Source organism: Lactuca virosa, chromosome 1, assembly GCF_052849685.1.
Source record: "Lactuca virosa cultivar CGN04683 chromosome 1, Lactuca_virosa_CGN04683_v6, whole genome shotgun sequence".
Classification (NCBI taxonomy): Eukaryota; Viridiplantae; Streptophyta; class Magnoliopsida; order Asterales; family Asteraceae; genus Lactuca; species Lactuca virosa.
This window is the reverse complement of record NC_136426.1, coordinates 103418661-103431468: the sequence shown is the minus strand read 5'-3', so window position 1 is coordinate 103431468 and position 12808 is coordinate 103418661. Positions and strand designations below refer to the sequence as shown.

At 33.2% G+C, this 12808-nt stretch overlaps 1 protein-coding gene across 1 annotated transcript; it reads left to right on the top strand.

Annotated features, from left to right (window-relative positions):
- The first annotated feature begins 351 nt into the window (after nucleotides 1–351).
- On the top strand, nucleotides 352–3958 carry LOC145105957 (uncharacterized). The gene is made up of 10 exons (XM_079043022.1): nucleotides 352–410; nucleotides 484–712; nucleotides 966–1076; nucleotides 1160–1329; nucleotides 1476–1609; nucleotides 1694–1871; nucleotides 1949–2492; nucleotides 2932–3044; nucleotides 3129–3369; nucleotides 3464–3958. The coding sequence occupies exons 1-10, from the start codon at nucleotides 352–354 to the stop codon at nucleotides 3713–3715; spliced, it is 2031 nt and encodes a 676-aa protein (XP_078899148.1). The 3' UTR covers nucleotides 3716–3958.
- Nucleotides 3959–12808: the final 8850 nt, after the last annotated feature.

Here is a 12808-nt window from a genome sequence, read left to right as displayed (position 1 = left end):
ACAAAACCAATCGATTTTTTTTTAATATATAAAAATGAAATTATGTTAAAAGATGATGCGATGAAGGGATGATAATTTTTTTGGGTTATAAAACCGATGCACTCTGAAAAACAAAGTTTGATACATATTACCGCCCATACTCGAGTATCATGACGTCACGCATAAGAATGGAAGGAGATGCCAGAATGCACCCACTCTATTCATGCATGTCCGCCACGTATCACTTCCATGGACAATGCGCAGAACTCACTCATCCACATCAAGTTTGTTCCTACGCGCCAATTTGACGAGATCGAGACCTATAAAAGCAAATTTGCTCATGTAAGAACTTGAACAATATATAAGATTACTATGGATAAGAAGAAACATCTATCTACCATTGCTAACAGCGTTCTTCAGCGATGTGCTGTGTATGTAATTTACTGATTACCTGAGGAAATAGATCGAAATTTAATTTTGATGTAGAGCTGGACTTGTTTGCAGGAGATTGGAGAGGTCAGTGAACGAATTAGTGGGAGAATTCGAGAGCGTATGGAAGCCGGATATGGGAGGATACTCGAGGAAATTAATGGAGTATTGTGCCGCTAAGGTGCTCAACGAAATCTGCAGGAACCTCGAAGAAGCGATTACGGAAGGAACTTTCAATCGGTTCACCTTCGACATGATGCTTGCTTGGGAAACACCTAGTTCTGCCCATGAAGAGTCTCATAGGGTACGCATGAATCATGATTTTCATTTTTATTCTTATTATTGTTTAATTCGTTATACTTTGGGGGCAAAATCATGCTCAATTTTCCAAAAACTTCTGATACCTTATCATTTAATCTTATAACAAGATCAGTGTAATAGTGAATTAGCATTCGTGTTATTAATCCCGTTGCTTATTAACCATATCATTCCTTAAAATAGTAACGATTCGTTCTAAAACACACTGGCAAATCTTCAATTGCTCATTTTGCATTCAGGAGTATGTGGCCAAGGAGAAAGAAGACATGAGGGAAATACCTGAAACTGTCAAATCGACAAATGAGCAGGATGACATCTCTCTGTTCTACTCAGACATCATGCCATTGCTTGTACAGCAATTTTTTACTTTCATCTAGTGTTTAAACAATAATAATCTGGTGAGTTGGTATTCTGAATTTTTGATATGCTGTAGGTTGATAATGAACCAAGTGTCGGAGATGATGCATTCGTGTGGTTGGCATCATCAGTTCCTTTAGTCGCCGATTTCGTTAATGGAAGATTCACTTTCGAGACGCTAACGATATCCACAGCAAACCGTTTACATTTCCCTGCCTACGACATATTCATTAAAGAAATCGACAAGTAATCATTTTCAATCTTATTTTATATATATATATATATATATATATATATATATATATATATATATATATATATATATATATATATCCTTCTACATACAATCTGCTCCCCTTTCTTTCTGAATAAAATATTTGGTCTTTTTATAGATGCATAAAGCATTTGCAAAACCAAGCAACACCGAAGAACGTGGTCATGGCAGATGACGAGTACATACTCCACGTTGAAGGAACTGCAAGTTCACAAAGAGTCATCCGCCATATCGGAGGACAAAGTTGGCCTGGTAATTAATTAATTCGTCTTCATTTCCCCCTTTTTTTTTCTTTTCGAAACATCATCGCTTATCAACGGGTTCTCTAATCTCTAGGTAGGCTCACATTAACGAACTACGCTCTCTACTTTGAGACCTCGGGAATCATTTCTTATGAAGACGCATTCAAACTTGATCTATCGAAGGACATAGAACAGTCAATAAAACCAGCATCCACAGGCCCATTGGGTGCTCCTCTTTTCGACAAAGCCATCATATACGAGTCTTCTGAGCTGTAAGATTACCATTTCGATACTTCATATCTGGTTTTATCTTTCTTGACTTGATTTGACCTTTTTTGGAGTTTTTTAGGGAAGAGAGTGTTGAAATCGAGTTTCCAGAGATGACGAGTTCAACGAGACGTGACCATTGGCTTGCTATTGTGAAGGAAATCATGCTACTGCATAAATTTTTAGCAAAATTTAAAGTGGAATCACCCCTACAAAAATGGGAGATGCATGCGAGGACTATAATGGGGATCATAAGACTCCATGCAGCGAGAGAAATGCTTAGAATTTCTCCTCCTGATCCGAAAAGTTTTCTTATTTTTCTTTTGTTCGATGAGCTGCCTACAGGGAGTAATGTGCTACAAGAAGTTGCTGAAAGTTTGAAAACGGTGGACATTGGGCACCCATGTAGTGCTACATCTGTACTTCGCAACTTAAATGTCTCCCAAGGTTGTACTCAGCACACAGAAAAAGAAACGGGAATTGCAAATAACAGACCAGACAATCTAGAATCGTTGGAAACAGCTGTTGAACAAGTGAGAGAGGAAGCAAAAGAGATCAATATTGCAAAAGCTAAGGCTGATGAGTTGAAAGATGAAGGAATTGGCAATAGTGCGCTTGTATTAATGGTACGCCTCTCTTTGAAAACAAAGGGGTGTTTGGTTTGTTGGTTTTCGACTTTTTGTGGAGTCCAGTCGGAATTGAAATTCAATTTCATTCCAATTGTGCTTCTTATTTACGGATTTTGTTGGATTTGGCGACAATTGAATTCAATTTCATTCCAATCGCATGTTTATTCCATTTCGCTCCAATCGCATGTTTATTCCATTCCGTTTCAATCGCATGTTTATTCCATTGAACAGTGCGTTTGGTTCCCTAGATTCACAGGGTTTGGCTGGAATTGGAATTCAATTCCATTCCAATCGAATTTGGTTTCAAATACCCGACTACCCTTTGAAATCCAATTCCCAACTTTTCCTTGTTAAAAATACTCGATTACCATGTTTAACCCTAGAATTTACAAGCGAATCCCATCTCGCCACTTCATCTACATATTATTGTGTGCAGGAGCTGGTGAAACCATTGAAAGGTGCATTGCCATGGTTTAAAGAGATCATACAATGGGAAAGACCAGCAATAACCCTAACAGTGATCGGAATCACTCTTCTAGTTATTTACAAGTAAGTCACTCCTCCCTCATCGAATCAAATCAAGTTCTGAATGAATACAAACTAAGAAAAATTAAAAGTTGATTGTGGTTTCAGAGAGTGGGTTGGAATAGCTATGGCAGCATTCATAATGTGGGTAGTTTCAAAGATGATTTGGGCAAGAAAACATGAAATAGGCAAGAAAACCAAATTTGTAGTGTGCACAGCTTCTGATCAAACAACAATGGAAAGCATAGTATCAGCACAACACGGACTCAACACAGTATACAACATCATGCAATCGACAAACATCTCGATATTGAAAATTTGGTCAATACTGTTGTCCAATGCCCCCAAGGTAATTATTAAACTCGATTCTTATTCAGTTACTACTTATGAGTGTTATAAATTTATATTTTATTTTTTTGTTGCTGTTTGATGGTTTGTTGAAGCACACGGATATGGTGATTACGGGAATGACGGGGTGTGCGATTGTGTTGGCGGTGGTTCCTGTTAAGTTTATGATTATGGCGGTTGTGGTGGTGATGTTTGGAGTGACATCGAAGTTGGGGAAGGGTATGAGGAAGAGGAAGAATGATATGGGGAATCGGAGATTACAGGGATGGTGGGATTCCATTCCGGTTGTTCCTGTTGAAATTGTGGATAAGGTTGAAGAGATTCCTAAGGCGACCAAAGTGGACTAGGGAGTAAGCGGTGTTGTTATGTTGTTTGAAGAGAATCAGCGAATCGGAGATGTTGTAAAGGTTCGGAAGTGTGTGCAAAAATCGAATTTAAAACTGAAAGAGATCGTAACTGGAACCTTATAGTTAGTAGTCCGGTTTGAAGGATGAAAACTTCAAAGAGATTTAGTTATGTATAAAAGTAGTTTGGTCTGATTTGATTTAGTGTATACGGATCTTATTGTTAATAGTGGAGTTGTGTTGTAATATCTTTCATTTTCAGTAGCTGTAAATTAGGAGATCGATAAAAAATGTCATGTTAAAATGAGACTGGAATAAGAAAATGGGACTTAAATAAAGAAGGAAGGTATGTTATTTTGGTTTAAATTTGTTAATTTTTGTAAACAGGAACTGCTTTGCATAGAAGATTTGGTTTGTGTTTTAAGTAGGGTTATTTCCATAAAAGACCCTACATTTTGATTTTTTTTCTTTTTAGACCTAAAAGTTTTTTCTTTTTCGAAAAAGACCAAACTTTTACCTTTTACTTGTTACTTTAGACCCTAATAGGTAAATTAAGTATTTTTATTTCATAAAAGACCCAACATTTTGTATTTTTTTCCAGTTTAGACCTAAAATATAAAAAACGTGATTATATCCTTTAGTTTAAAAATATATATCGATTTAAACAATATAGTTATTATGCCTACATTTATTTATGATTGTAAAATTCTTTGTCCATGTATATTTATAAAAAAAGACCCTATATTTTGTAGTTTTTTCCGTTTTAGACCTAAAATGTTTTTTTTTTCAAAATAAACTCAACTTTAAAATTGGTTATAATCTTCAAGACCAAATATATAAGGTACTTTTTTATTACGCCGAAAAAAAAAGTACACATGTATACACTAAAAAATATTATCTGATCTATTATCTTTTGAACGAATATAACCTAGAAGAATTGCAAAATTTTATTTTTGTCTAAAAGATATATCTTGGATATATATTATATCATTAAACTTGATATATTATTTATAAAAAATGTTATTATTACTGCTAATAAAAAGTTCGATGTTAATTTGATATTTTTTTGTAACATGGATAATACATGGCTAGGAAGAATCTTTTAGCATAATAACATTTTTTTTTATTTGTAGGAAATAAACATACCAGGTAATTTAACAAAACTGTATACAAAATATTTTTTTTTAGTTTGTCTATTATACTTATTTCGTGAGTTTGGACATATTTCCCTCTCTCACTTTTCTATATTATTTTTTTGGTTGAATTTTTTAATCAATTTTTTTGGAACAGTTAACAAACGAACTAACTATCATACTCCTAAACCAAAGCCATAGAATATTTTGTAGCATTAGCCCGTTATTGAATAATATGGTATAACTATATCAAATACATACATAAAAATATTAATCCTAAACATTCATAATAGTTTTGTTTAGATATATCAAATTCAAGTTTTGTTTAAAATTGCAAAATCTTATTTTGTATACAGTTTATTAAATTACATGGTATATTGTTTTTTTCTACAAATAAAAAAGTTGTTATTATGCTAAAAGATTCATCTTAGCCATGTATTGTCTATGTTACCAAAAAACATCAAATTAACATCGAACTTTTTATTAGCGGTAATAATAACATTTTTTATAAACAATGTATCAAGTTTAATGATATAATATATATATATATATATATATATATATATATATATATATATATATATATATATATATATATATATATATATATATATATATATATATATCCAAGATAAAGTTTAATTATATCTTTTAGAAAAAAATAAAATTTTGTAATTCTTCTAGGTTATATTCGCTCAAAAGATAATAGATCAGATAACATTTTTTTGTGTATACATGTATACTTTCTTTTTCAGTATAGTCAAGAAGTACCTTATATATTTGGTCTTGAAGATTATAACCAATTTTAAAGTTGAGTTTATTTTGAAAAAAAAAACATTTTAGGTCTAAAATGGAAAAAAGTAACAAAATATAGGGTCTTTTTTTTATAAATATACGTGGAAAAAGAATTTTCCAATCATAAATAAATGTAGGCATAATAATTACATTGTTTAAATCGATGTCTATTTTTAAACTAAAAGGATATAATCATGTTTTTATACAATTAGTCTTGAAATAAAAAACATTTTAGGTCTAGATTGGAAAAAAGTATAAAATATAGGGTCTTTTATGAAATAAAAATACTTAATTTACTTGTTAGGGTCTAAAATAACAAGTCAAAGCTAAAAGTTAGGTCTTTTTCGGAAAAGAAAAAAGTTTTAGGTCTAAAAAGAAAAAAAATCAAAATGTAGGTTCTTTTATGAAAATAACCCTTTTAAGTAAGGGATCTATTTGGTTTGTGTTTAAGTAAAGGAGTTTTGTTTGGTTTGTGCTAGGTAAGACTATCCTCATTGGTGGGGTTTGATGAAGGCCCACCAAAAACTATTTAAAAAAGAAAATCTAAATTGGTGATATATCCGTGAACTACAACCATGATCTTAGACTACCTTCATTCTCAACCCAACCCAAATATTTATTAAAAAATCTTTTTTTCTATCTTCCACATACACAACCTAACTAACCATGAACTTTTATCCACATTAGCAACCCAACCCAATCTTCTATTTTATTTTTAAAAAATTATCAAAAAATATATCAACATTATACTCATTTTGTAGAGAATTTTATTTTATGTTCTTATTATATTTTATTTATTTTTAAAAGTAATATCAAGTCTATTTTTTTATAAAATAAATGAAATATAAAAAAGAAAAAGGAGTATCTAATTCTAGGGCTTCTTGACTGCAGACGATGTTCAATCTTGCATCTGCTTTTCGTACTATGTTGGACTTTCAATCATAACCTTCAAGTTACAAAATAAGTCCTTATTGTGGACTCCTTCTTCTTCTTAGGACAAATACTTTCCTTTATCTATTGTAACAGACCGATGGGTCGTGTTCTAATGACCTCTCATCGTATGATGCAACGCTTAGACTCAAGTCTCTTAGAGTCAAATTCCAGAATGGAATATACCTTCCTTCATATTCTAATGTGATATAATCACATTTTTACATGTAGCATTTCTAGCTACAAGCTTCCTTAACAACGAGCGCGATGCTATCGATCGCATTGATTTCAATCTTATGACTTGAGTCAGATGCTACCTCGAACTTGGTTCTATGAACCACGTAACAAACTCATCGTAGTCGGACTCAATTTGATATGACCGCTAGGGTCAGAATATCAATCATCTTCTTAGTCACTACCGAAACAATGGTAACGACATACTTGAATAAAACGAGACCAATCACTAGCTTCTTGGTAACCTTGTGACTTTCCCTGATCCAAGCGTGAGTCCTGTGCTTCCAGCAGTATAGATCTCTACTACTATTCACACCTACTCATACTAGTCCCAAGTATTGTCCCGCAGTCCCCAAGTCCTAAAATCACAAAACAGTTTAACACATACGAATGTGTCCAATTAATCATAAAAATTCTCCTAGACTCTACTATGACTTCTTCCATGCGTATCTTCAATCATCAATTCTACTTCAACTCGGTTGGTGATGGAAATTCCAGACGATGGGACAACTTCAAGAATTACACCAATCGTTCCATCATCCTGCCAATCGAAGGTGTACTTCAGACGTACCGTACTCCTCTAAACGTTCCGTTATTTTATCAGACATATTCTAAAGGCAAGATACCACTCTTACGATATCTTCCGATAGATGTCATTCACTATCATAAGCCTTCTATTTCCTCCATTTACTCAATTCTCTACGAGTCTTCACCATAACGTTTTGTACACCCAAGCAGACGTTCGGTGTACCGGGAGAGAATTTAAGATAAGAAAGCTTTATTTACGATAGATATATAAATCTCCTTATCACTCTGAAACGTTTACATGCTAGTTCTAATCGCGTATTCATACGCTTAGAATCCTAAACACATAAGGTTTCCAGATCTGGTCGGCAACAGACCATAGATCCGAACAAATAATATCATATATGACAAACATATAACATTTAGCACATAAAAGCATTTTAGGCAAGTTTCCTAAAATATACTAGTGCTCGTGTCTTAAAATATGGTAGACACTCATCTCACAATCATCGCTTAGCATTCTAAGTTTAAGTCTAGAAATCCTACAAATTCCTAGTTTGCTTAAACTAATGCTCTGATACCAACTGTGACATCCCCAATTTCACGGCCAGAAAAAACCGATTTGTTTATGCTTTGTTTTAAAATCAGAGTAATCGTTTAAAGAAAACTGATGCGGAATTTGTTCCCAAAACAAAATATGATAAGAATTTATCAAAGCACTTCTTAAAGAAATGTATTATCATTGAATAATAAAACCTCGGGATGTCATGTTCCGATACAGACCAAAAGCATAAACAGTATAAAATAGACCTTACAACAAATATTTATAACTACTGATCTATAATCCAAAATCTCTCGTCAAGTCCACCAACTTATACTCTTGTGCCATTACCTGTAATGCAAAGAAAACTGAGTGGGTCAGGCTTGGGAGCCTGGTGAGCATATAGGGTTTTCAACCCACAATAATATAATTATTATATTTAATCATCAAACAATCAACCCAATTACCCATCCCCATTATCTTCTTTATTTCTTAAGGTTTTACCCTAAGAATCAACTATCATTTATTCATTCGTTCCTAAGGATTGACCTAAGGAATTGGCACAAAGTCCATTGTTGCCAAAGTTTATCTATCAGGTACTAAATCCATAGCTATCAGGCGCTAACTCCATAGTCACCAAGGTTCACGTAACAGGCACTAACTCCATAGTCACCAAGGTTCACTTAACAGGCGCTAACTCCATAGTCGCCAGGGTTTATCTAATAGGCACGAAGTCACATCGTCGCCAGGGTTTATCTAATAGGCACGAAGTCACATCGTCGCCAGGGTTCACTCATAACATCTTTCATCTCACACCAACTATTTCATCTACCCATGTTCTACCCAACATTTATCTTGTAGATATAAAATACACATACAGCTTTAATCATTTAAAAACCGATATAAAACATTCATTCCACCCATCTCAAATAAACAAACAATATATAAACACATAGCACGTATTTCATAGCAAATACTTCGTATTTATGTGTTAGAAGAAAGTAACTACACACTCACTTGATCAGAAGATGATCGGACGGCACTACGGCTTGTAGAAGTAGTAACTCTTCGGTGAAACCGGGATATCTTCACACACCGGGTTTCTCGCGGACAGAGCTTCGGCTCGGAAACTCTTTTCTTCTCGGGATCTTCGGAGCGTCGGGACTCACTTCGGGTCTCGGGATGATATCGGGGCTTCGGGGGTATTTCTTTGCACGTAAATAGATGCAATACGGGTGAGAGATGAGAGAACGAGCAACCAAACTCGGCTGACCCTTGATTTCTATTTATAGGGCAAATTTCTCATTTTCCACATTGTGGGCACTTCTTCCACGTCGTGGGCTTGGTCGTCATTGCATGCGTCATCGTCCACTTGCTCTGTCAGGCTCCAGAAGGCGTCAGAAGCCATGCCACGTCGTGGTCTCTGACAGATTTGGGGTTTCGCGCCCCGAACTTCAGAAATTCATAAATTTCGTATACGAACTCCGCTTTCGACGTTCTTTATATCGACGCGTAGGTAAAAACAAGATCTACAACTTTCATTTAGACTCCGTCGGCTAATTTTGACTTTATTTTTATTATATTATTTTTATATTATTTTTAGTAGGCCGGGACAGGAAAACTCCGCTATAAACTCATAACTCCTTCGTCTGACGTCCGTTTTCGTCTGTCTTTCCGTCGTTGCACTACTATCGATGAGATCTTCAATTCTCATTTAGATTGTTTCGGCTAAATATCGCTCGATCTCATATTCGAACTTCGGGCTGTACACTGCTAAGCCGAAACTTCGAAAAATCATAACTTCCTCATACGAAGTCAGATTTAGACGTTCTTTTTATGCACGCTCGCGGTTTAACGTATTCTACGACTTTCATTTAGATTGCTAAGGCCAAATATCGCTCTAACGTAAATTCACTATTTACGTCGCGCTGTGTCGTGCCGGTTCTTTCGCGAAACTTCGACAGGTCATAACTTCTTCGTTATAACTCGGATTTCGGTGTTCTTTATATGTACGGAATCCTTGTAACATATACTATAACTTAGTTAAGATTAATCCTTCTAAATAATCTTCCATCAAAAAGTCATTTTTGATGTTTATCGTCTCTAAATTGACTAGCCCTGATCTACGGGCGTTACATGAGTTTATAACATAATTTTTTTATTATATTTTATTCAATTTTATAAACTAATTTTTTAATTTTCTTTTATTAAGTTTATAATCCTTTTTTTTAAGATTATATAGGCAATATAAAAAAATATATTAAAAAATCTTAAAATCTATCAATATTATTTTATGTATTTTAGTATATTTTGTGTACTTTCTTTTAATAAAAATAAAATGAAATTAATTACAAAATAATGTTTAACTAAAAAGAATTATAAAAAAGAAAAAAAAGAAAAGGGCGACAGGATGTTTGGTGGAACAAACCTGTCGTGGGTTTTAGATTATTTTTTCATGTCTTTTATGGCAACCGACCAAGCATCTGGTTGCCAATGGAGTAAGTCTTCGGACAAACTTGTTAAAACTCGAGATTGAGTTAAATCATACGGCCTTAATATAGTATTGTTAATTAGACTAAGTGTTTGGGTTGAACTTCTATATAATTTTTATAATAAGTTTGTAGTTTTAGTCGGAGTTTTAAAAAGTAAAAATAAAACTGAAAATGATTCAATTTTTTTTTATTTTTAGTCACTTAACTTATTGAAGTATGTTTTAGCTAATAAACTTTCCAAAATTGTTTTATTTATCTCTTTAACCCATGGATAATCATGGTTAAACTTTAGAGAAAGATATAATAAGAACCAACAAAAATTTATATTTGTCCGTTTATAGTTTTAAATTAATTTTGTTTTATTTTCAATTATGAGAATTCTAAAAAAAATCATTAGTTCTTTTTAGACTATAGTTTTTAACCGTCTTACATGGTATTTTTTAATGATTTAATTAAAGTGTTATAGACTTTAATTTGCCGGTTAAATTAAAGTGGCTAAAATGAGATGAAGCTAGGAAGTTTGTTACCTGAAAGTGGATAAAAAGAACTTGAGTGACTACAAGTGAACAAATGAAATAATTTGTTGGTCATTTATAACATTTTCCTAAAGTTTAGCCGTTATTACATATAATAATTGGTTAAAGGGACTACAAAGGGACAAAATGTATATTTTGTTGATTTGTATGATAACTACAAGGATATTGTATATTATGTGGAAGAATCACCTCCATTTTGAAAAATTCATTAAATTGGATAAAAACAGGTTAAATGACTAGAAATGGAAAAATGAAATAGTTTGTTGGTCTTTTATAACATCTATTCTAAATTTTAACCAACATTACCTATGATACATTGTTAAAGGATCAAAATGAGACATTGGGAAAATGACAAATAAGTGTAACCAGCTATCCAAAAGTGTTTTTATTATACCATTAAACTTACAAAAGTTGTAAAAATATAAGGAACTTTTTGTTATTGTGTTTAAAACATAATTTCAATCGGATTTAGCCTGTTCTCCCGGTTATGTAGCCACGTTGGCATGATGACTTGTCTTAAGCAACATTGCTTTGGTCCCTTTATAGATATTTTTCGGTGCCCTAACTAGAATATCAGCGTCCAAAAACTAACGCATCTCTCCTCAACGACCATAAAAGTTTTCCAAGATCAACATTGTGATTTCCATATTTTTAGCAGCCATGTAACGATTTTATGCAAGAATGTAATCAAGTTCTTATTTTTCCAACCCTAATGTGGAGGTTCAAGCTCATTACAACCCTTGTATTATGTGTGATTGTGGTTTACCCTCAAGAAAACGAAACATCTTGGACGATGTTGAACCCAAGACGGAGGTTTTTAAGGTGTCCAAATTATCTGTCTAAAAGTGGGTCAAAGTGTGATTTCTTTTTGAGTGGATTGAACATGTACTTGCCATTTGGTGGTACAAAATTCTCTCTTCTAGAATTTCAGAAGTTGAAAATTAGCAAAAAAAAAAAAACATGAAGAAAAGTAGAAAACAATATTGCAGTGTGGAAATCGAAATTTAAAGATGATATGAAGTCCAAGTTTCAACAAAAACCGAAGAAATGAAATTGGTTGTTTTTTTTTCTTGTGTTTGTTCTTTTTTTGGAAGATTATTAATTAAGGGCTTTGATGTAATTCTTGTCTTTTGTGGTCTTTTGATGTAATGTGGTTAAACAGAATTTGATGTAATGTATTTTGAACGGAATGACTGTAAAGTATTTTGAATGGAATGGAATCATATGTAATGTAATCATTTTTTAATGGAACGGAATGTGTTGTCTTATGAATGGAATGGAATCTAATGTAATGTAATCACTTTTTAATGGAATGGAATTATGGTTTTGTTCTTTTTTGGCAAAACAAAATGTGGTCACTTTTAGTAAGCATAATATATGTGTCAAAATGCATGTAGCAAAACAGAATCTGATAAATAAACATAAAACAACACAAACTTTGTCCATGTAGAACAAAGCATTGAATATTTATCAGAACAAAAGTAATTATAACAGTTTCCATTGGTTATACATTGAACAAAGCATAAAAGTGGATGTAATAGTTTCCCTAGGTGTTACACTGTAAAAACATGTGGTGCTAACAAAATACGTCCCAACAGAAAGCAAAAGTATTACTTTTTTTGAGTTTCTTGGCTATAAGGTACATTGGTAGGTGCTTCGTCAACTACTATGTCATCAAATATCTCATCCATCCCTATTTAGTCGTCAACTACTTCGTCAACTTCTGCGCACCGCATTGTCTATTTTGACTGTTGGTTATTAAGTGAGAAATTGAGAATTAGGCAATGTATTGTGTAGATGAGGGGAAGTGATGATAGTTGTTACTTTTCAAGAACATATCACACGGATTGTCTATGTGGTTTGTGGTAGTTTGCGTGTTTAGTCTCTAATTTTTTTTCACTGAGACGATC